We start from the raw sequence: 24,662 nt of genomic DNA, 5'->3' as shown, positions 1-24,662 counted from the left end.
AGAGGAATGGCTCCTAGACTTCCCAGATTCCTACAGTCCCTCTCATACACACTAGATCCTGTGACTCTTCCCTCTACTCCACCCTACCCCATTGACTCTCACTTCAAAGGGGCTGAAAGTCCTGCATTCTTGCATTCACTGAAGGGCTCTTCCATAAAGAGAGAAATTGGAAGAAATATGCAAATTTCTCCCAACCTAGGACCAGGGCTAACATGGTGGGAAGCAACTCAAGTCTTATGCCTTGTTCCTTCCTCCTAGTGACTTTCCTCTCTCCAGGATGAGGGCTGAAGCCCCAGTACTTACTGGGAAGGATCCAGTCACTCAGACAAGAACCCTGGACATTCACTAGAAGGATGGATAAGACCAGGATGCTCAAAAGTCTAGAAGACTCCATACTGAAGAAGAGCTGGTCTGTCCAGGGATTCCAGAGTATGAAAATGTCCAGCTGCCTTTGACCAGCCTATTTCTTCAGTAGTCAGTATGTTGGATGTGAGAACTGGAGGGAAGCCAGCCACCTCCTTTCCTGCTGGGAACCCCAAGTTCCTGAGATCATCAGTGTGACAGTGGGTGTCTATAGCACACAGCCCTGGGGAAGGGTCTTTGGTTGCATGGTTCCTGATCCTCCACCTGGGCAGAGCCGTGCCCTCTGGTCAACCAGGGGGAGTGGGCAAAGCTTGTCCCACATTCCAGGTGACCTTAGGAGTCAATGCCACCATCAGGGGTCGTCTTCTTGGTAACTCTGAGAGTTGCAGAATGTGCCTGCTCTCCATTCACTTTACATTTTATCTGCACACTAAGTGGCATGCCCTTTTTGTTTGTCTCTGACATGTGTCTCTATGGATCTCTTGTTATCTCTGTCTTTCTGTGCTTCTCTGTGTCAGTGTCTGAACTACTCTCTTCTTCTTTGGGTCTCTCAAGGTCTCTGTGTCTCTTTATCCCTCTCCTATCCTTTCCTCCCATCCTTCTCCATTTTCTCTTTCAGTAGTTTATATTCTTTGAATAAGGCCAAAAGAGTAAATGTGTTGCCACAGAGTGGGGCATGGGGAAGGGACAGCCTGTCAGCACAGTTTTCAGAGAGTATTTGTCAAAGTTTTATTACTTTGAGAACTTTGAGGAATGTCAGTAGAGCTTCTAGGGGGGTGTCTCCCATCTGGTGCAAACTCCTTGTTGTTGGAGGAGGAACTGTAAGATAGGGAGACCTGCCTGAGAGACTACACCCAAGAAGAGGTCCATAGCAGTGGAGTGGCTGGCTTCTGACTGGACTGGTGAAAGGGCTCTGGAGAGAGTGCTAGGGTACTTGGTAGCTTTCCAACAAAGAGTCCACATGTCAGCCAGTCTCTCAGTCTTGGCAGGGAGAGAGACTCTCTTCAGAGAGTAAATGTCATCTGTAGGGTCCTCATTTCTTCCATTAACTAGCTGTTGCACTTTTGGGCCAAGCTTTGTTCTCCATTTGTCCTACATTATGGGCAGAAGCCAGACAAAGCAAGCCTTATCTTCAGTGAGTGATTATATGGTCACAAAATTTAGGATCACTGACAGAGCCTTCTATGGGAGTCTGTGATGTGGGTCTCAGCCTATTGACAGTGAGTTTCTCAGCTAGGAAGGCCTGAGACATCCCTGAGTGGGGGGCATATTTACGCAAAGAGAGGCCTCCAGACATTCCCCTCACAGACATCCCCCTACCACCACTGGGCCAGTGTTGTGGTTGGATAAGATTTTGTGGTTCTTTTTATGATCCCAGGACTTGCATCTATCATACCATCAGGGAATTTAAGAGAACAAGATTTAATAGTCACAAGCCTTGTAGGGTACATGGCAAGCTGGAGGGCCACACAGGAGGTTGTGGACAGAGAATGTGGGAGAAAGTGCAGAGCTAGGACTCTCCCTTTATTAGGGTCCCAGGGTGAAATGTAGGGTTTCATGAGTTCACTTTCTGTTGGTGAATTTAAAGCACATAGAGGGGATCCCTGGGTGGCGCAGAGGTTTAGCGCCTGCCTTTGGCCCAGGGCGCAATCCTGGAGACCCGGGATCGAATCCCACGTCGGGCTCCCGGTGCATGGAGCCTGCTTCTCCCTCTGCTTGTGTCTCTGCCCCCCCCCTCTCTCTCTGTGACTATCATAAGTAAATGAAAATTTAAAAAAAAATAAAGCACATAGAAGTGGGTATTAGGGTGTGGGAAGGGAGAAACTGGGCTTTGCCATGATCAATGATTTGGAATCCTTGAGGACTTCCTAAAAGTGGAACTTCATGGGTGAGAGGAAGGTGGTTGCTCATCTAGTCCTGTCATGACAATCTGTGTTATACAGCTGAGTTGTCCTATTGTGTTTTGCAGTGGGTGTCTTTGAAATGGATGCCTCACCACTCAAAAGCTTAATGTCAGGCACTCACATTACAATAAAAAGCTGACTCTCAGGCACTTACACTACAGAATCCCATACCATCAGTTTCAGGGACCCAGTGGACCCCATAAAGGGAGCAGGAAATAGAATTTCTAATGAATAACCAAGATGTCTTCAGAGGTGCTGTCCCTCTTAATTCTGTGTCCTTCTCAAAATCATCCCAGAAGAGATTACAAAGCTGAACCACCTGGGTGAAAAGACTCTGAGGGCACAAGTCCCATTTCCTCATCTTACACATAGGGGTCATAAGGCCCATTGGAGTGCAGATGCTGATTCAATGTCATCAAGTGAGTGAGTGTCAGAGATACAGGTCAGAGGGAATGGAGTGTCTGAGTTCTTGTCAGAGGTCACTATGGAATCTTCTGATATTAGTGTGGACATAATATGTTACTATGGAGTGGGAGGAATAGTACGTAAAAGGGGAGGGGGTGAAGGTGATGTGTACAGTGGGGACAGAAGCTAAGGAATTCCAGGGTCTATAAATGCCCAAATGGTTCCTGCGTCCCCCAAATAAGACCAAATTCTTCTCTAAATCTTCTTGAAAGTAAATGAAAACTCAGAATTCTGATTGTTCTATCTATCTATCCTGTCTTGCCTAATTTCCAGCCCCACCCAAGGGTCTCACTTTCAAAGCAGGTGAGATGAAATTTATGTCTTTGGGGCCTGAGATGAAAGACACGTTTTGGCCCCTTCTCTCACCCAATTTCTTGAAGAAGGCGAGTAAGGATACATGTGGATCTTTGCCCTGCTTCTCTTATCTCCTCTCACTGATGGTCATAGTACCCTGCCTCTACTAGCTCAGCCACACTTCTGTTCAAGTACCTATCCCCTGTCAGAATGAGAAACTCCAAGGGGTACTAAGCTTGATGGCCTCTACCTGGAAATTTTTGCTTGTTAATTAGGACAAGACAGTTTCCTCAAACTTCCTGTCCCTGGCTTTCTGTGTTGTTTCCTGAGTCCCTACATGTATTACTGAGTTTCATGTTGTGTCCTTAAATGAATTCTGACCTTCATTAAACAGGCCTATGTTTAGAGCCTAGTGCTTAGCACATTGATAGGCCTGGAATAAATGCTCCAAATAAACTACTGGATGAGGAAGGTAGGTATATGGGTGGTTCATAGTATGATGAATGGGAAGATCATTTGAAGAATATGAAGAAGGATGGGTGAGGGTATCATGGGCATTTGGATGCGTGAATACATGAACATGGATGGGTGGGTGAAGAAGTGGGTTGCACTGAACATAAGGATGGATAGGTTAGTCATGGAATGAATGGGTCTATTTGATGGAAACTCTGAATGGAAGGGAGGTGAGTAAATTGGTAGGTGGATGGAGGGGAGATGGGTGTAGAAATGATGCAGAAGTATGTCGTTGGGCATGAGAGGATGGTGTGTGTAGGAAAGATGGATAAAGGCTGGATATAAAACAGGCAGCTGCATAGGCAGAAAGAAGATGGGTGGGAAGGGTAAGTGGATGGATATATGAGTGAAACCATGGATGAAAAGACAGGTAAATTTAAAGATATATCAATGCAGTGTAGGTGAGTGGGTGGATACAAGAGTAAATGGAGGGAATGGTGGTGAATAGGTGGGAGTAGGGTAGAAACATGAGTATAAGAATAAAAACATTAACGAAAATTAAAGATAAAAATCATGTACAAAATAATTTATATTACTCTAAAGTAATACATTTGAAAGTGGAGAGAAAATGGATCAATTTTAGCAACACATAAGAGACCTAACTTTATAGAAGAAGAGGTAGAAAGCCTGTACAAGTATAAGATAAAACACAAAGAAAATTAGTAAAGATATATCTTACAGAAAGAACCTAACCTAGATGCTTTTGGAGAACAATTTTGTCCAGCTTTCAAGGAACAGAGGATATCATTAAAATGTTACTATTGAAACTATTATTAAAGATACTACAGATCATGGGAGGCGCCTGGCTGGCTCAGTTGGCAGAGCATGCAACTCTTGATCTCCAAGAGTGAGTTCGAGCCCCACTGGGGTGTAGACATTGCTTAAAATAAAATAAATAATAAATTTTAAATGAGCACTGGGTGTTATACTATATGTTTGAAAATCAAACTCCAATTAAAAAATATACAAAAAATTAAAATATTACAGGTCATAGGGAGAAAAAGTACGTTTTTCCAATCAGTTTTCCATGCTAGTTTGTTGAAAGGTATATGACTCAGATAGTAAGACATACCAAAGTAATAGACCTATTTTTCTTTTGACCATTGATGTGAAAATTCTGCACAAATTATTTGCTTAAAGAACCTTCAGTGTATTAATACAAGTATACCCTCAATACGATTAAGGTCAATCCAAGAATGCAAGGATGATCCAACATTTGAAAATTTAATAATGTACTCCCTTATACCAGCACTTTAGAAGAGAAAAATCATTATATGATTTTTAGATGCCTAAAAGGTTTTTGACAAAATGCCACAGTAATTTCTAGTAGCAGCTGTAAATGGATGAAAAGAAAACAACCCAAGAGCAGTAACATCTGTTGATCCCAAAGCCAACAACAAGTATCATTTTATACAGCAAGAGACGCTGACTCTAAAATAAAGAACCAGACAGGGATAAATGTCATTACCTTTATTTTCAGCATTGTTTCAGAGGCCCTACATGATATAAAAAGACAAGGAAACATATAAGTCGTGAAATTGGAATAAAGAAGAGTTAAATTTCTCATCATTTTCGGCTGACATGATTCTCTATAAAATCAAAGTAATCCCATTAAATACTGTTCTACTTCGAAGACAATTTGGAAGGTAGTTGGATAAGAGATAGCACTGATAGCTTTTTATCATGCTAGTCATAGTTAATTACATCGATGATAATATTTTCCACTTACTGGTCATTTTTGAGATTCCAGGCACTTCAGTCCACAATGTGAACAGCACTTCTGGGACACTGGGCAATCACGATCCTGCAGGCACTTGGGTCTCTCAATCTTGGAACACATCAGGGGCTTGCGTGGGCAGAAACCTGATTTGACTTTATGGGATAAAATAAGACACTTGACCTTGAAATACTTTATCATAGTTTGAGACAAATTTGGGGGACTTGGGGAACCCTAAAAGGGGCTATCTTCTGAGGAAGCCTCTTACTCTTTCCCCCTAGAGTAACAATAGTGTGCAGAAGGCAGAATATCAGCATTCTATGGCTAATAATTTGAGGAGTATCAAAGAGGCTTGCCATGTCTGACGTAGAGAATCTGTTAGGATTCCTGCCACTCCCACAAAACTAATGGATTTGGGTTTCCTAATCCCAAAGTACCAGAGTCTGAAGGAATGTTAGAGAGCATTCAGAACTTCCTCATTTTAGAAATTGTAGAAATTGAGGATTTTGTAGGGGCATGTGAGTTACCTAAGGCCATATGGAAAACAAGTAGAAGAGTTGAAGTCAGTTGAAAGGCCTTGGGTTCCTTCCGGGACACCGGGCTGTACCTCAAAACACTAACAATCTCTGGGACAAGAGCATATTATCTCAGCACTACATGCAGAATGAGCACTAGTCTCAGAGGTACAAAGTTCAAGTCTGCCCCAACAGCATTTTGCTACCCATCTTTTCCCCAGCACCTTACATGATGTGAGTATGCTCTACATGTTCTGAAGTTTTGTGTAGACAGACATAAGACTTATTAGGAATGGATGTAATGGTTATCATTTTTTTGTATGAATAAGTGGATATTGTCACCTGTTGGTCAGTGAAGAAGAGACTCAGAATAAATAAGTTCTCATGGGGAAAAATAGGCAGTGATACTATGCCTGGTTGGCTTTGAAGACTAGCACAATAGTTTCCTGAAATCGGGAAGGCAACAGGAGAGCAGTGATTGGGCCTTAAAAAAGGAAAATTTCCCAAGAGACATCTAAGGTCAACCGAAGGGGCATCCCCATTCCATGAGACAACATGACATCCTTAGCATATTTGGGAGGTATATCTCCAGTCCTCACCTGTCCAGGCCTTGGCACAAACAAAGCCACACATGGATTCACAACATTTGTCACTTTTGGGGCAATCCATGTCACCCTTACAGGAAGCTGGACACTCCATACGGTTCTTGAAGGGGAAGAGTGGGCACTGTCCAGTCTTGACTAAAACAAGAACAGATGTGAGCTTCCTCAAACCCCACCCATCCCATACCCTTCAAACACCTTTACCTTCTCTTCAAAACTAGTATATCTTTCTGTGACTTGGTTCACTCTACGATGACTACCTCTGGGAGCCTGCGGAGGAATGCAATACCTCAGTATCTCATGGGATGTGGTAGGAAGAGAGTTAGGCTTGTTCTTTGAAACCCCAGGTAAGAAGGTGGCTCCTCAGGTTGGGCTGGCAGCTGAGGATGTGGTAGGAAGTGGTCAAATTCTGGATCTATTTTTAAGGTAGATCTAAAAGGATTTCCTAACTCAGTAGATGTGGATTGAGAATGTCGATGTTGATTCATTAAGGGTCATTTAGAAGTTGATTTCAATCAAGATGGGGAGAACTATGGGCAGAGCAAGTTTGAGGTGGGAGAGCAAAGATGAGGAGTCTTGTTTTAGACAAGTGAAGTGTGAGGTGTTTGTGAGATTGAGATGAAGGAGTAGAGTAAGCAGTTGGAGTTTGGGAGTCAAATTCAGACTGGAGATAAAACTGTGTGGGTCACTAGGACCTGGGTGGTATTGAAATCAATTTGTTAGGATTTTGTGCATGTTTCCTGTGATTATTATGTGATTGCAAATTCAATGAGGGCAGGAAGTATTTCTTGTCCTCTCTTTCTCCTTCTACTCCTTGTCCTTCTTCCTCAAGTCAGACTCAGACAGTCTGTGGTGTGTTTGACTCTCAGAGCTATTGTTAGGTTCTTTCTGAGCCCCAGATGGAAAAAAAGTTTCCCCCAAACTCACCCAAGCCCATTTCCCTGGTTGCTTCTTTCTGCTGGCTTCTGAGAGTGAGCCAAGGTCTAATCCATAGTGCCATGATTCCTTACAGCATCCCACAACGGGTAAGACCACAAGAGTGCCTTGTCTATTCAGGCTCACTGGACGTACAGAATTAAAATTCCAGATCTACCTGGGACCCACTGTGAATCCTTGGGCGACTAACTTTATCTCTCTGACTCTGTTTCTTTGTGAGGCTAATAGACGTGATGGTACAGCATTCAGCTCGATTCACAGACCCGGAGGCCAAAGTTCTAGTGCTGCCTTGTATGTCACACAGTGTTGCGTTTGAACATCAATGGTCACTCCTTGGATTGTATTATTTAGTGAGCCCACACTACTGAACAGCCCCCATATCAGATCCTTGTGTCCTGATCACATATAATCCTACCAACACCTCACCTCAGTGAAGTCTTTGCTGTTAGTCCAGTATTACAGGGGAGGGACAGAAACTCAAAGAGGTGAAGAAATTTTCAGGAAATGGGAAAAGGAGGAGTTTCATCTACCTCTGTAAGACACTGTCTCCCAATATTACTGGTGTTGGTCATTAGAGTAGGAACTAATCCACAGCCCTTACCTTCACCTCACCCTGTTCTTCACTTACTCCATGCTCTACTCCTACTTCATGGGATTCCAGACCTGACCTGTTGATGCTTCATTCTTGGATGAGTCCTCAGGTACTACTCAACAGGCATGTGCTCTATGTCATTTTTCTGCCACAATGACTCCATTAGGTAAATGCTATTTTTATCCCCCTTTTATAGACAAGAATGCTGAAGTGCATGGAAGCAGAAGACTAACCGAAGGCCACCCATTCAGTGAATGACAGAGCTGACTTGAGTCAAGACAGTTTCACCTCAAAGCCTAAGCTTATACCTAGGCTGGTATGCTATTTCTGGTTAGACTAGTTCCTCGGACTGCTAGGCTTATAAGTCTTACCAACTGATGAGCAAGCCACTCTACAGTTTCCTCTGCTGATGAAGTTGTTGGCATTCCCATAGCAGCCTCCATATTTAAACGGTTTGCATATCTGATGTTTAAAGTCAAAATACCAGCGCGAGATCCCAATGTTACAGCTTCCTTGGTCTGAGGGTAGCATGCAGGGTTCTGAGGGTGGGAAGCAAAGAGTTAAGGCCAGAAAGGGTAGTAGAAAAGAGAAGGGGTCAGGTTCTTCTTCTACACAATTCTTGGTATGACCATACAAGTCATACAGAGCCACTGTCAAGAAAAGTCTAGACTAGTTCTCCTACAAATAATCTATGTTGTGCACTATCTCTGAGCACCATTTCTACCTTGCAAAAGACATAGTGAAAAGCATATGAGGATGTTTTGTAGCTGATCTTTTACTCTAAGGCTTTGGGAGCTTTGGGAGCTTTGGGAAGGTAAGACTTGTTCAGTGACTGTATCCAAAGTGCCTAACAAAGCACCTGGTGTATAGAAGGAACAAGCCATGAAGAAAGAAAAAACAGCAATGTCTCATGTCTGGATCCTGTCTGATGCTCACAGCTGAACCATGTCATTCCCTATTAGAAATATGTCACAGGACATCCACATCAAAGAAGATTGCTCTGGGGCCATCATAAAGGGAAACTAAAAACACAATATTGTGAAACCCATGAAATGCCAAACACCTATGAGTGATTTATGCTTCTCTATCCATTATGGCTTCATCCTCGGTCTAGCCTGACCTCTCTGTAGATAAGATTCCCTGAGAGTGTCCCACTTTTCAACAACACCCAATATAGATCACACCCAGGCCCCAAATTCCCCAATCAAAGCCTTTCTCCTATAGTAGATTCTTTCCTGAATCTCAGTAGCTTTTTACTGAGATCCCTCCAGTTATCTATGGTGAACATTCTCCCTCATTATAATGAATAATAAATCCACCTTGTTCACCTATAAGTGTATTCTCGATGGCCTTTGTCTAAAGTACATTAAAATAGACACTTTGGATATATATATATATAATATATATAATATATATATATATATAAAACATAATTTCCTATTATGAGATGCTCTATATTTTAAGTTAGCAGGAAACTTATTTGAAGGCCAAAGGGTCCAAAACTAAGCCCAGCATCTAAACCAACTGAGCTTTGTATTTACCACATGCCCAGCAACAGTCTCTTGACAGTTAGGGGACATGCAACTAGTGTTAGTTATTTGTGAATGCTTGAATGTTGACTCAAAAAAAGACTATCATCCATATTATCCAGTTGATATCCACCATGCCTGAACTCATTGTTTGTACTTGAGTGTTGGGAATCTGAATAGTAAAAGAAAAGCATGAACCCTAGCTTTTTGTCCTACCCTCCAAGAGAATCATTCAACTAGTTCTGGATGGAGCAGGAAGAAAGGCACCTGTAAAGGCACCTGTGCCCACAGCCTGGGGGCCACTACCTTGGAATGGATCCATACACTTCTTCCCACAGGCGAATGAGCAGCACTTCATGTAATCCTGGCAGTGCAAATCACTTAAGCAGAAGTCTAGAAGTTTAGTTTCACAGATGACCCTGTCTTTGGGGCATACTCCTGGTTTCCCTGCAACAAAGCAATGTCCACATTCACATTTCTTGAGAGTTTCAGCTCTCCTCCTATGGCAAAGGTGAAAAGTGATGTTCTATCAGCCCTGTCTTCTACCTTCCATTCTCTGTTCTCACTCTGCTTATATTTAGGGATTGGGTCTGTTTCTCACCACTCATGGTTCATTTAGATCTATCTGAGTCAGGAATCTATGCTCAGGTCAACTGAAGGGGAAGCATCTCAGATTCCACAGCAGGGAGTTATATGTGGATCAAGAGTCTTACCATAAGTTCAGGAGCTCCTCTCTCCTTTTGGAATAGAATATATTAATGCCCATGGCATCTACCTCCAGAACTGTAGTTGATTGGGGAAGTTAATTAGTAAGGAGTAGAGGAAATATCATGGAAATAGGAGTATAGGAGTCACCAAAAAAACCTGATTTGGGCCCCTGGCTCCTTGTGAGCTCAAGGCCAAACTGAGTTCCACTATACAACTTCGCAGTTACCTCTAAAGTATGCAGAAATGGGCAGCAGGAGGAGCACTCCAAGACAGACCTGGTGTGGAAGCCTGACGCCAACACAACTGTAAATAATCTTGGGAAAAATGTATTCTTTTGGAGTCCAACGTTTCTCATCTATAACATGAGAAAATCCTTACAACCTGCTTAAAAGAATTAAGGGGATGATGCCTGTAATGCATTTGTCACAGTGCCTGGCACATGGAAAGAGCTTGGCAGATATGGGTTTGCTTCCTCCTTTTTAAGGGCTAGACATGGCTTCCTAATTGCTGGGGTTGTAGGAAGCAGAATTTGAAAGTTGCTTCCCCGAGATTCTCATCCTCTGGTTATTGAACCAAATATGAATTTAGGTGCTGCTGTGAAGGGAGTTCATAGATGTGAGTAGAGTCCCAAGTTAATTGATCTTAAAATATAGAGATTATCTGAGTGGACCAGTCCTAAGCTCTTGAGTCCTTAAAATGAAGCGCTTTCCCCCTGATTAATAGGGAAGAGGTAAGAGAGATTCAGTCCAATGCGCTATTAGTAACATTGAGGATGGAGGAAGCTAGGTGCCCTGGATGGAAGGTGGCTTCTGGAAGCAACCCCCATGGTACAACTGCAAGGAAATGATTCTGCCACAGCCAGGGTGCATGGCCAAGAACTCTGGCTTCCTAGATGGGAATGGCAGCTTTGGCTGACACCCTGGTTTCAGCCTGCCAAGACCCCGAGCAGAGAAGCCTGGCACACTACACCAGACTTCTGGCCCAGAGGTGATGTGTCACACAGCGACAGATAACTACTATACTGTGCAGTTGGCTGCAGGACTCTAAACCAAGCAGCTCTCCAGTGAGATCTGACCAGAGAAGTATGATTCATTTGGATACTACTGAGACTTGGAATTATAGAAGTTTGGAATTGGAAAGGCCATATGGGTCATTAGTATCACCCTCCTAATTTCCTAGGCAAAGGAAAGAAGAAGAAGAAGAAGAAGAAGAAGAAGAAGAAGAAGAAGAAGAAGAAGAAGAAGAAGAAGAAGAAGAAGAAGAAGAAGAAGAAAGAAGAAGAAGAAGAAAGAAGAAGAAGAAGAAGAAGAAGAAGAAGAAGAAGAAGAAGAAGAAGAAGAAGAAGAAGGAGGAGGAGGAGGAGGAGGAGGAGGAGGAGGAGGAGGAGGAGGAGGAGGAGGAGGAGGAGGAAAGGGAGAGGGAGAGGGAGAAGGAGAAGGAGAAGAAGTCAGATGTGAAAATACAGTTAATAAGGGGCAGCCCTGGGACCTCCAATTCATGACTCACTCTGGAAGCCAGAAGCCCTGAGCATGCCATTGAGACTTTTAGTACTTTCCAGATATATTTCTTACCCTTCATACCATGCTTCATGCATCCGCCATGGACATCTGAGGCTAAGAAGAATTGTGGTTCCTAATCTGGAGTGTACAATGGAAACCTCTGTGCATCTTTTAGAAACTGCAGACTGTGGCCTGAATCAGAATCTCTAGAAAGTGAAGCCTAAGGATTTCAATTTTTAAAAGCACATCTGGGGACACCAAAGCAGGCAGTTGAGCATCATGATGCAGGCTACTCCTTGGGAGCCAGTGTTCTAGCAAATTAAATAAAGGAGAGTAAAGCAAATCAAATAAGGGACACCTCCAAGAAGTAAAAAGGCATAGAAATCTTGAGATTCTAAAGACAAATGTCCCCACCTAATGTAGACTCTAGTCAGTCCTGCCTCCCTTATGCTTCTGGAGGCTTGTAAACCATCTTTTTGGTTTAGGCATTGTACCTTCTTGCCCCACTGTCAGCTTCAGCTCTCACTTATAATCCTCCTCCCTCCTGGTCAGCCGTCCTCAGTTCCTTACCTTGTCTGTGCCGTCTCCTCCTTGAATGCACACACCCTGATGGTTCCTCTGCAACTACTAAGGATGCTCCCTGGGTGTAGATATCAGCTCTCTGCTGTCTTTACTGGACACACACTTTCTGCACCACATCCATATCCATGATGCTAACTGTGGTTCCTATACCTCTCTCCAGACCCATCTTCACTTCCAAGCTAAAGACACATATTCAACCACCTGGGGAACATGTATCTGGGCATCTCATAAGACCTCTATGCCCACATGTATAAAACAGAACTAGGGTCTCCCTATGCCTCAGCAATGCCTCCATCTCTCTACTTACATCTTTATATTTGACATCAGCAGGCTCCCAGGTGGTCATGAGAACCCTGAGATTCCTATCTCTCAATATTTCACCCCAGCATCCTATCAGTCATGGACTTGGGCCAGTTTTCCCTCTAGTCTCTCTTCAAGCCCCCATAGCTTCTTCTCTTGACCACCATTTCCAGGGCAGGCCAGACCTCATTCCATTTCTGTCCTCCACTGTGCAACTGCCTCCTCACTGTCCTCTACCTCAGGCTCCTACCTAGTGATAGATTCACTTTAAAAATTAATCTTGGAAAAGACACATAGCAGGAAAAGGTAGAGAAATAATTTGGAGGCAGTAGATGAGGGAAGGATCAAAGAGCCCAGGGTGTGTGAGCAGGGCTAGTTCTCTAAAGCCACAGAAGATGTGGCTTCAAATAATGTGAGTCCTTGCCTCCCGCCTGACTCTCAGTCTCAGAAAGGCCTGCTAAGGAAGGGTGGCTGAAGCTCCTCTGAACCCACGTATCTCTATTTTGACTGGCGATGAAGTGGTCTCCTCCAAAGAGATAGAGAGAAGCAGCAGGAGTGCTATATTCCTCCAGGAGAAGGTCGAACTGTGGAGAGGAAGGTTCCTGTGTGGGACGAGAAGAGGCAGAGGGATTAGGCACAAGCCAGACAGACATATAGAGCTTGTGCTGAGAACCATGGAGACAGTCCACCACTTCTCTCAGTTCACAGATGAGGAAACCAAGATGCACAGTGGGGAAGGGGTTTGTCTGAGGTCACGTGGAGAGTAGGGCAGGACCTTCAGGCCTAGGACCTTCCCAGTGGCCCCACACTCTGCCATGGTCTGGAGCATGTCCCAGCAGGACATTTGCCCATTGTCTTGTTCCTCCATGAAAGGTCACATGTGAAGGATCACAGGGATTGTTCTGGAACAGTTGCAGGGCTGGTTTGCCCACTGTCATTCCAAGGGCAACCCCAGACATGAGTGGACACCTTTTCCTTGCTTCACTGATGACAAGAGACTGATGGTATGAGGTCTTCATGAGGGCCTGAGCATGTCCCTCTGGGTCTTAGAGCCCCAGGAGCAAAAACTCCCAGGTGACCTTGGGTGTTATCTTCCTTCTGGTGTTATCCAAGCCTAGCTTCTGATACTCCCAGAGCACTCCATACACAGATGACCCTTCCCTACTCACCTGACACCCATTTCAACATGTCTTTTCTTTGTCCTTATGTCTTCTAAATTCTGTGATGTGAAGAACTGATAATGCCTTGCCATGTTACCTCTCTCAAACTAAACGCATCTCAAAAATAGCAAGAGAGATAGATGGAGGCAGAAAGGAGGGGAGACAGAAAGAGAGGAAGGCAGAGAACATTGTTATGCCCAGGAAGGCACCTATGTTGTTGGTGGAACTTCAAACATGAAGTTCAGACATGAAGTTCTGAAAAGGCATAGAGTCTTTTCCAGATCTCCTGAAACCATATTACATGGCTGCCTAAGACTAAAGACTTATAGCAATGTCTTCATTTTTGTCCCTAGAATTCTAATCCTGAATCCTCCCCACATTTTACAACAGTGCCTGGGCTGTTCAGTAATGACAGTTATGGCTCCAAACCCAGTGACGCTAATTTTTGATCCTGGCTGGTAACTTATCACTGTAGCTGTGTCTTGGAGCCTTAGTTTCCTCATCTGGAAAATGGAAACGATACAACATACCTGGCAACTTTGGTGTCACTGTAAGGATTAGATGAAATCAGGTGAAGCTTATTCATGAAGTGGCATGGCATGGTCAAAAATAGTGCTTGGAGTTGAATCTGAACTCATGTGGTGGATCCCCTACTTGCCAACTGTGCCTCTTGGCTCAGCCACTGAACCTCACTGAGCCTCAGTCTTTTTTCCTTTCTTTTTTCAAGATTTTAGTTTTAACTAGTCTCCATACTCGACGTGGGGTTTGAACTTACAAGCCCAAGTACAAGAGCCACATGGTCCTCTGACTGAGCCAACCCGGTGTCCCTTACCTCAGTTTTCCTTGAGGGAATTAGTAACACACCTACTTCATAGACATGAGAATTAATGAAACTCTTGTGGAAAGCATGGTGACTGGTGTAATTAGTATATTTTAGGAAGTAAACAAATAATTTACTGAATGTCAAAGAAAAGGTGCCTATTGTCTTTTTGGCTCTTGAATTTCCCATAAACATCTCTGTATATCATTATTTCTCTTCCCTGGGAAGATTAGCCAAGGCCCTATGGTGTCTTAAATTCTTTTTTTTTAATTTTTTAAATTTTTATTTATGATAGTCACAGAGAGAGAGAGAGAGAGAGAGAGAAAGAGAGAGAGGCAGAGACACAGGCAGAGGGAGAAGCAGGCTCCATGCACCGGGAGCCCGACATGGGATTCGATCCCTGGTCTCCAGGATCGTGCCCTGGGCCAAAGGCAGGCGCTAAACCACTGCACCACCCAGGGATCCCTAAATCCTTTTTTTTTTTCACTTTTTAAAAATTATATGTATTTTTTTTATTGGAGATAGATTTGCCAACATATCGTGGAGTCTTAAATTCTTATATCAAATCACTCTTTGGGTTTGAAGTTTTATATCTATTGACCCAGTCTTAAGTAATAGTTGATCAGACAGCCTATAGTCTCTTAGTAGGAAGCAGATCTCCAGGGATGTGGGTACAAGGAAAGATGCAGATCAATTGGATCACCAAATATAATGTAGGGTATTCGGTTAGAATTTTTTTTTTTAATTAATTTTTATTGGTGTTCAATTTACCAACATACAGAAAAACACCCAGTGCTCATCCCGTCAAGTGTCCACCTCAGTGCCCGTCACCCATTCCCCTCCAACACCCGCCCTCCTCCCACCTTCCACCACCCCTAGTTCGTTTCCCCGAGGTAGGAGTCTTTATGTTCCTCAAAGAGTTAAAAATAGACCTGCCCTACGACCCAGCAATTGCACTGTTGGGGATTTACCCCAAAGATTCAGATGCAACGAAACGTCGGGACACCTGCACCCCGATGTTTCTATCAGCAATGGCCACAATAGCCAAACTGTGGAAGGAGCCTCGGTGTCCATCGAAAGATGAATGGATAAAGAAGATGTGGTTTATGTATACAATGGAATATTACTCAGCGATTAGAAACGACAAATACCCACCATTTGCTTCAACGTGGATGGAACTGGAGGGTATTATGCTGAGTGAAATAAGTCAATCGGTTAGAATTTTTAGTAGAAGTATATCCAATGAAATATAAAGACTGTAGTTACACTAAAAACGATTCAGTATTTATCTGACATTCAAATTTAGTTGGTCATGTAATATTTTTATGTGCTAAATCTGGCAACCATAAAACAGTGAATTCATTCTGGAGGGGTATTTCTTTGGGCAAGAGACTACAAAACATGTGTCCTGTGGGGAACAAGCAAATGTGTGTGGCTTACTGGTTCAGTGGCCCTGGGGACTGGGACAGATGTGGGAGGCATGGACTCAATCGTCCTGTAGGAACAACAATGAGCCAGGAATGAAGACACTTTGATCAAAGCCCAAGTTCCACCATTAATTCACCATGTCAATTTGGGCTACTTTTATTTCAGTCTACCCATTTGAAAAATAAGGAGGCCAACTCAGTCAGTCCTGTCCATGCTGCATGCTGGCATTCCCCTACTCCAGAGGACACAGATAGATTTTCCAGAGGCACAAACAGGTTTAAGGACGTGATGTCCTGGTTCTTAAATTCCACATTTACTGTTTCTTGAAGTTGGTCTGCCTGAGAAAAAGCCTGCAGCCTGCCTTTCTCCTCTTCTATCTGTCTCTCAGAATGTCCTGTGCTGCTTCCAGAAAAAGGTGGGGATGGGAGCATATGCCTTACCCATCTCTTATATGTGTTGAAAGTATAAAAACTGAGTTTTAAACAAAGGAACAATTTGAAAATGTATTTTCCTTTTCTTTCTTTCTTTTTTTAATAAATTTATTTTTTATTGGTGTTCAATTTGCCAACATATAGAATAACACCCAGTGCTCATCCCATCAAGTGCCCCCCTCATTGCCCCTCACCCAGTCACCACCACCCCCCGCCCACCTCCATTTCTACCACCCCTAGTTTGTTTCCCAGAGTTAGGAATCTCTCATGTTCTGTCTCCCTTTCTGATTTTCCTAAGTATGCTTCCCTGGGAGCAAAGCAAAAAATATGTGGATAGGAAATAAGGGGACAGCACCTTGTTTCACTCAAGTATCAAGTTATAGTATGTCATTATGCCTTTAGGTCCCTCTTCTAGAGTTAGAAATCCCAAGGACAATGCCATATATCCACAGGGATGTACATAAAAACATTCATTTCAATTGAAAAGCGAAGTCAGTCTTTTTGTGGGAGAAACTGGTCTGATTTGGCTAATTGAAGACTGTCTTTTCCAACTAGCTGATTCGTTGAGCATTTTCCATAAATATAGGGAGTTAAATCTGTGGCTTCAAAAAAATTTCTGACTGTGTTTAAAGCATGTTATAAGACAAAAGCATTTTATAAAATATATACTATCAAAGGTCTATCAGAGTTAACTTTCCAACATTTTTGGAGTGTATCAGATTCATCAGATTCAATAAGGTGTCTAAATAAAAGAATAACAGGTATAATTAATAACATTATTGAACATGTATTAAATATTGGTAACGGCTTTTAGGTAAACTTTCCAAAAATAAAGAAAATCACTTGTGATTTTTGGTCTGTATCCTAATTACTTGGAAATAAATTCTTTTCAAGTATAAGATTTCCAATCTATGCCTTTATAAAATTTGAAAGGGGGTTTAATGAAGCTGCTTTTTAATATTTAACTTAGATCATTAAAAATAATTTTTATTAGAGAGCATTATGTGATTTGGTGGGGCAACATGCTAGAAGTTCAAAAAACCAATACCTATAACAAAATTTTGTTCCCCTGCACTTACTTATCACTAAGAGATGCATTACCTATAGAATTTTGCTTACCATTGAAATTTTGGTAATCAATAATTTCAATGTATTTACTTACATATCCATTGTTATTGTTATTTAAATAACGAATGGAATGAAAAATCAATGCATAAGAAAAAATTTTATTCCTAGAGTCTTCTGGTCCCAGTAGATGAAAACTTAAAATTTCAATCTACATGCATGTTTTTATTGCATAGCAGTATGAAAAGGTGGTGATTAAAGACTCTTGAGCATAAGATTATATTGCCTTAGAGTAAGAGTCTGTGGGGTATTAGGAATGGAAATATGAATTCAAGGAGAAGGAGAAGTGTTTTAAAATGTCCGACTTTTAAAGAAAGGCTTTCCATGTATTTTTTAAATGGATTGTAGGTATCAAATTAGGACATTATTTATTTATTTATTTATTTATTTATTTATTTATTTATTATTTGCATCAACATGGATGGAACTGGAGGGTATTATGCTGAGTGAAGTAAGTCAATCAGAGAAGGACAATCATTATATGGTTTCAATCCTACGGGGAATATAAGAAATATGAAAGGGATTAGAGGGTAAAGGAGTGAAAATGGGAAAAGTTAGAGAGGGTGACAAAACATAGAACGGTATTTTGACCCCAATCGATTTATTTTTATTTATTTTTATTTTTTATTTTTATTTTTTTGCTTCTGCTTTATTTTCTTTTTTTAATAATAAATTTATTTTTTATTGGTGTTCAATTTGCCAACATAGAGAATAACACCCAGTGCTCATCCCGTCAAGTGCCCCCCTCAGTGCCCGTCACACATTCACCCCCACCCCCCACCCTCCTCCCCTTCCACCACCCCTAGTTCATTTCCCAGAGTTAGGAGTCTTCATGTTCTGTCTCCCTTTCTGATATTTCCTACCCATTTCTTCTCCCTTCCCTTCTATTCCTTTTCACTAATATTTATATTCCCCAAATGAATGAGACCATATAATGTTTGTCCTTCTCCGACTGACTTATTCCACTCAGCATAATACCCTCCAGTTCCATCCACGTCAAAGCAAATGGTGGGTATTTGTCATTTCTAATGGCTGAGTAACATTCCATTGTATACATAAACCACATCTTCTTTATCCAGTCATCTTTCGATGGACACTGAAGCTCCTTCCATAGTTTGGCTATTGTGGACATTGCTGCTATAAACATCGGGGTGCAGGTGTCCCGGCGTTTCATTGCATCTGTATCTTTTATTTTTAAAGCTGGGCAGCTTTAACAAGATTAATATCTACAACATGTTTGCATACATTGCATGAATACATTTGAGATTCATCCATGTTGTTGTGTGTTGTCTGGACCTCTTATGGCTGATTTATGTTTCATCTTATGAGGTACCATAGATTGTTTATCCATTTACTTAATATACATTGGGTTGTTTCCAGTTTTTGGTGAGTATGAGTAAATCCTCTACGAATGTTTTCATACAGGTTTTAATATGGACATAAATGGTCATTTCTCTTGGCTAAATACCAGGGAGGAGGACATCTGGGTTATGTGATAAGTATATGTTTATAAGAAACTGCCAAAGTGTTTTCCAAAATGGCTGTACCATTTTGCATTTCTACTAGTAACATATGAGAGTTCCACGTGCCTCATATCCTTCCTAGCATTTAGAATTATAAATGTTTATTTTAGTCATTCTAATACATGCATAGTGGTACAAGTGCAACAACTTTTAAGAGATTAAAGTAATTTTCTTGAATTTCTGGGTCTCTAAGAATCTAAATCACTTAAAATGATGGTAGGGTTTTTTTGTTTTTGTTTTTGTTTTTACTATTTCCCAACAGTCCATTGTCAAATGACAATGTTTCACACCCAGAGTGTTACTCAGTTCCTGAGCCTGGGTGGTCAAAAGTTTCCCCAGAACCCCATCACAGAACCTACCTCTTTGCCCAGCTTCCCCACATGGCAGAGGTTGTTCTTTGCAGTAAACGGAGGAGCATTTTGCAATCAAAAGATCTCCTGATGGTCAGGAGCCGGGGGAAGAGTGTGAATTTCCAGGTTACAATTTTTGGAAACTACAGGTAAGGCCCCACTGTGACTCTACTACATCCCATGACTGCCTACTGCTTCCCCCACTCCCACCACACACGGGAGCACAGCCAGCCTCAGACCCTGTTTCCATGACTGAGAGCTCCTCCCTCACATCTTCCTCCTCCCAATGGCATAGCATGTCTCCTGCTTGGCTACTCAACCAAGAATGTGCCTTTAGCCTCAGCCACTGGGCAGACCTTAAGGAGGACAATTAGCTCTATGGGTCTCTTTCATACACCTTGCCCTAAGCTTAGGCAGAGTAAGTAGATGCCTCCTTCAAAGACGTAACTCTTATCTAGTGATCTACATTCTGATATTGAAATCCTCTAAGGGTGGTATACAGAGCACTCCATCTCTCTGCTATATGTTGTTTAAATGTCTTAAACTTTCTAATTTTGTGTCTCTTTGACCTATCAGTAATTCAGAAAGTTGTGTTGAGGGCTCTCAAGACAAACACTACTCAATTTACCCCTGTAATTCCATCCTTGTTTGTTTAATATATCTTGATCCTATTGATTTAGGTAAATACAAACAATTTCTGGTGAATTGGATCTATTATCATTGTACAGTGACCCCTTCTCTATCCCTAGAGTAAAGTCATCTTGTAGCTCTGTATTGTCTGATATTAATCTATCTATACCATGTCTTCTTGGTTTACATTTGCCTCGACTTTCCCCCCTCAGTTTGCTTTCAACCTTTCCATGCACCTGTGTTTTATTTTTCTTACAGTGTCTATATACATTAAAAAAAATCCTTTCCAGTCATCTTTGCTGATCAATTGGCATTTATGGGGTTAATGACATGTGTGTTCATTTCTACAATCTTATTTTGAGTTTTCTATAATCTCTTCTTATTATTTGCAGATTCTGTACATGCAAATTTATTTTGTTTGCTGAACAATTCAATATCAAGGAAACAGATAACTTGATTAATAAATGGACAAAGGACTTGAATGGGAATTTCTCAAAAGAAAAATACAAATGATCAACCGGTATAATGAAAGATGGTCAGCATCATTGATCGTCAGGGAAATGAAAACCAAAACTACAGTGAGATCTCATGTTACACCTTGTTAGAATGGCTATCATCAATAATCCACAAGATAATGAGTATTGGCAAGGATGTGGAGAAAAGGGAAGTCTTGTCCATGTTGGTGGAAATTTAAATTGGTGCCATCACTATGGAAAACAGTCTGGATGTTCCTCAAATAATCAGAAACAGAACAACCATGTGATTCAGCAATACCACTTCTGACTATACTATATCCAAAAGAAATGAAAGTAATATCTTGAAGCGATATCTACGCTCCCATATTCACTGTAGTGTTACTCATGATAGCCAAAATATGGAAACCATCTAAGTGTCAGTGGATGGATGAATGGATAATGAAAAAGTGATATATATGAACTTTATTCAGCCTTAAAAATCCTGTCATATGCAACAACATGGATGAATCTGGAGGATATTATACCAAGTAAGAGAAGCCAGGCACAGAAAGGCAAATCCTGCATGATCTCACATGTGGAATCTCAAAAAGTTGAACGCATAGAAGCATAAAGCAGAATAGTGATTGCCAGGGATTGAAGGGTGTGTGGAAAAAAGAAGGCACTGTTCAAAGGGGGCAAGCCCCCAGTTATAACATGGGTAAGTTCTGGGGATCCAACATGTAGCATAGTGACCATAAATAATAAAACTGTATTGTACACTTGAAATTTTCTAAGAGAATAGATCTAAGTGTTCTCACCACACATTATAAAAAAGAGATAGCTATGTGAGGTGTTGGATATGCTAATAACTTCATTATGGTGATCATTTCACAAAATGTAACTATATCAAAACTTATGATACCCATCTTCAATACATACGATTTTTATTTATCAATCTACTTCAAGAAAGCCAGGTGAAATTTTTTAAAAGTAAGAAGTTTCCACTGGGTGGTCAGCACTAGAGTAACGAACAGGTTAAAAATATATTACTACTTTGAGTAATCCTTGGTGAGTCAAGATATTTCATTCTTTTGCTTTTTACTTGTTATGTATTTTATTTCTAGATATTCTACTTGATACTTTTTCAATATCCTTGTGATTTTTGAAAGTAATTTTTAAGTAATCTCTAGACCCAACATGGTACTCCCAACGCACAACTGCAAGCTCAAGAGTCACATGTTCCACCGACTAAGCCAGCCAGGAGCCCCAGTATTCTGGTGATATTTATTTTCCAAAATTTATTTGGTATTTTAGTTGGTATGACAGATAGTTGGTTGCATTATCTTTTTACATTATATGGCAATGCACACTATATTCTGACATACATAGTACACAAAATAAGATCCTTTAGAAGAGTTATGCACAACACATGCAATATTGAATTTATACATTGGATCCCAGGATATGACTGAAGAATAAAAGATGGACTAGGCATGTTGGGTGTTGGGCTGAAGGAATCAGAAGTTACTGAACACAGTAAATACACATCTGGTTTGAGGAGTAACTGCAGCATATATGACATTGACAGTGGTGCCTCCGAGATGATAGAACTATATTACGTTAACCAATTTAGGACTACACAAGCAAGTATCATCCAGCATCAGGATATAGCTGCAGGGTTTTGTGCACCATTCCCATTTGTAACTTAGGAAACTGATGTTTTTCTTAGGCCATTTTAATATTACGACTTGAGTAACAGGTCAGATGATAAGGACAACATACACAACCTCCAACTAAAATCTTGTTGCAATCTAGACAGTGACGTGGTACATTAGAGAATTTTAAAACTGCAGCTCCTTTTGGACCCCCCAAAGTATATCTGCACTCTTCTTCAAACGGGCCTCTTCCTCAGGAGTCAGAGTCACCTTCACAACATTGGAGATTCCGTTCTGTTCCAAATTGCAAGGAACACTAAGGAAGACATCATCTTTTATTCCATAGAGACCTTTAATCATGGTGGAAATTGGATGCACCCACCTAAGATTCTTCATTATACTTTCTGCCAAATCTGCTACATACAGTCCAATGGCCCAGGAAGTGTAGCCTTTCAGTTTGATCACCTCATAGGCACTGTCAACCACCGGTTTGTGAACCTCTTTCCACTGTTCCTTATCTGCATCAGTGCCTAAGTCAGGGTGCAGATTCTTCAGAGAGACACCAGAAACATTTACTCCATTCCATACAGGCACACTGGAGTCTCCATGCTCTCCAAGGACCCACCAATGATCGCTTAATGGGTGAACTCCCAGCCTTTCCTCCATTAGGTAACGGAACCAGGCTGAATCCAGATTGCAACCACTTCCAATAACGCAATTTTGGGAAAGCCACTTATCTTCCAAGCCACATAGGTTAAGGTATCCACTGGATTGGAAACAACAAGCAACTTGCAGTTTGGGCTGTATTTGACAATATTAGGAATGATGAACTTAAAGATGTTCACGTTAGGCTGGATCAAATTAAGACGACTTTCTCCCTCTTGCTGACATGCCCCAGCCGTGATAATAACCAGCTTGGAATTTGCAGTCACATTATAGTCTTTGCCAGAGCCAATTTTTGGTGTTCTTAGGAAAAGGCTGCCGTTCTGGAGATCCATCATCTCTCCCTTCAATTTGTCTTCCATGACATCAACAAGAGCGAGTTCATCTGCCAAGTCCTTCATTAAGATACTGATGGCACAAGCCATGCCTACAGCTCCAACCCCAACAACTGTAATCTTATTCTGGGGGATATGGTCTTCCTTAAGAAGATTCTGAATCAGCTGATCCTTGAGAGTTGCTATTTTGGACTTAGAACCAAAAGGAATCCGGAATTCACGTCGGGCGGTGGAGGCGGCGGCGCGGAGCCAGGTCAGGACTTGGCGGCGGCTGCTCCGACTCTCTGGTGATATTTATGTTATCTTTCACTTTATCTGTGCACTATTTCCATCTTTCTTTTCCTTTCCTTTCCTAAGCACTTTTGTTTTGTGCTCTGTCTATAGTAATTTCAATATCTGATGTCTCTGTGGATCTCTGCTATTTCTCTTGACCTTTTTCTTCCTTTCTTGTTTTCTTTCTTTTTTTTTAATTTATGAGAGAGAGAGAGAGAGAGGCAGAGACATAGGCAGAGGGAGAAGCAGGCTCCATGAACCCGGAGCCCGACGTGGGATTCGATCCCGGGTCTCCAGGATCACGCCCTGGGCCAAAGGCAGGCGCCAAACCGCTGCGCCACCCAGGGATCCCCCCTTTCTTGTTTTCTTAAACCGATGGGAATTTTTTTTTCTTGTGAGCTCGTATATTTCATGGAAATTCCTCTTTCATGACACATGACCTGTAGAATTTCTTGGAATCCTGTGTTTAAGTGAGCAATGTCAAAATCAGTTTGTTTCACATACTACCCTAAACACTCAGACTGTTTTCATCTCAAGCCTTGCCTTTAGGTTTTTCGGACTTCACCCATGTGCTAATTCCTGCTGCACTGTTATGTGGGGAAACTAGCTTGTAAGTGATGAATTTTTGGAGGAATCGTTTCCCCACTCTACTGAATGGATAAAGGATATATGGAATGGATATACAATGGATCATTATTCAGCCTCGAAAATGAGAGAAATTACCATACAGGCTACAACATGGATGAACTTGAACCCAAGCTAAGTGAAGTAAGCCAGTCACAAAAACCAAATACCATATGATTCCACCTTTGCGAGATTCCTAGAGGAGTCCGATTCACAGAGACAAGAGAAGGGTGGTTTCCACAGGCTGGGGGGATAGGGATGGGGAGTTGTTGTTTAATGGGTACAGAGTTTCACTTTTACAAGATGAAAGAGTTCTGGAGATGGATGATGGTGACAGTTGTACACCCCTGTGAGTGTACTTAATGCCACTGAAGTGTGCACTTAAGAATAGTCAGGATGGGGGATCCCTGGGTGGCGCAGCGGTTTGGCGCCTGCCTTTGGCCCCGGGGCGCGATCCTGGAGATCCGGGACTGACTCCCATGTCAGGCTCCCTGCATGGAGCCTGCTTCTCCCTCTGCCTGTGTCTCTGCCTCTCTGTCTCTCTGTGTGACTATCATGAATAAATAAAAAAAATCTTAAAAAAAAAAAAAAGAAAACAAACCTTTAAAAAAAAAAAAAAAGAAGAGTCAGGATGGTTGGGATCCCAGGTTGCTCAGTTGGTAAAGCATCCA

General features: G+C 41.8%; 1 protein-coding gene, 1 long non-coding RNA gene and 1 pseudogene across 2 annotated transcripts in view; 1 reads left to right on the top strand and 2 right to left on the bottom strand.

Moving 5' to 3' along the window:
* Positions 1-3,501, top strand: part of LOC140595348 (uncharacterized) — a 45,735-nt gene extending 42,234 nt beyond the window's left edge. The window contains exon 3 of the long non-coding RNA XR_011996890.1: positions 259-3,501. This is a non-coding gene — a long non-coding RNA (uncharacterized lncRNA). The remainder of the gene's footprint in view (positions 1-258) is intronic.
* A 1,770-nt stretch (positions 3,502-5,271) lies between these two features.
* Positions 5,272-13,771, bottom strand: LOC112919897 (WAP four-disulfide core domain protein 8-like). The gene is made up of 6 exons (XM_025998380.1): positions 13,689-13,771; positions 13,012-13,121; positions 9,737-9,877; positions 8,273-8,440; positions 6,371-6,511; positions 5,272-5,411 (listed from the first exon to the last, which is right to left on the bottom strand). Exons 1-6 carry the CDS (start codon positions 13,769-13,771, stop codon positions 5,272-5,274), a joined length of 783 nt encoding a protein of 260 aa, XP_025854165.1.
* An 8,381-nt stretch (positions 13,772-22,152) lies between these two features.
* LOC112919896 (L-lactate dehydrogenase A chain-like) lies at positions 22,153-23,300 on the bottom strand (annotated as a pseudogene).
* Positions 23,301-24,662: the final 1,362 nt, after the last annotated feature.

Source organism: Vulpes vulpes, chromosome 14 (assembly GCF_048418805.1).
Source record: "Vulpes vulpes isolate BD-2025 chromosome 14, VulVul3, whole genome shotgun sequence".
Taxonomy (NCBI): domain Eukaryota; kingdom Metazoa; phylum Chordata; class Mammalia; order Carnivora; family Canidae; genus Vulpes; species Vulpes vulpes.
This window is presented reverse-complemented; position numbering and strand designations above follow the sequence as displayed.

Coding starts and splice junctions, on each gene's coding strand:
- LOC112919897 (XM_025998380.1), bottom strand. CDS start 13,771: ATGGCAAGGCATTATCAGTTCTTCACATCACAGAATTTAGAAGACATA. Junction 9,878..13,011: donor GCCAGTCAAAATAGAGATAC/GTGGGTTCAGAG, acceptor GCTTTGTTGCAG/GGAAACCAGGAGTATGCCCC. Junction 6,512..8,272: donor AGTGGCTTGCTCATCAGTTG/GTAAGACTTATA, acceptor TTCTTGTTTTAG/TCAAGACTGGACAGTGCCCA.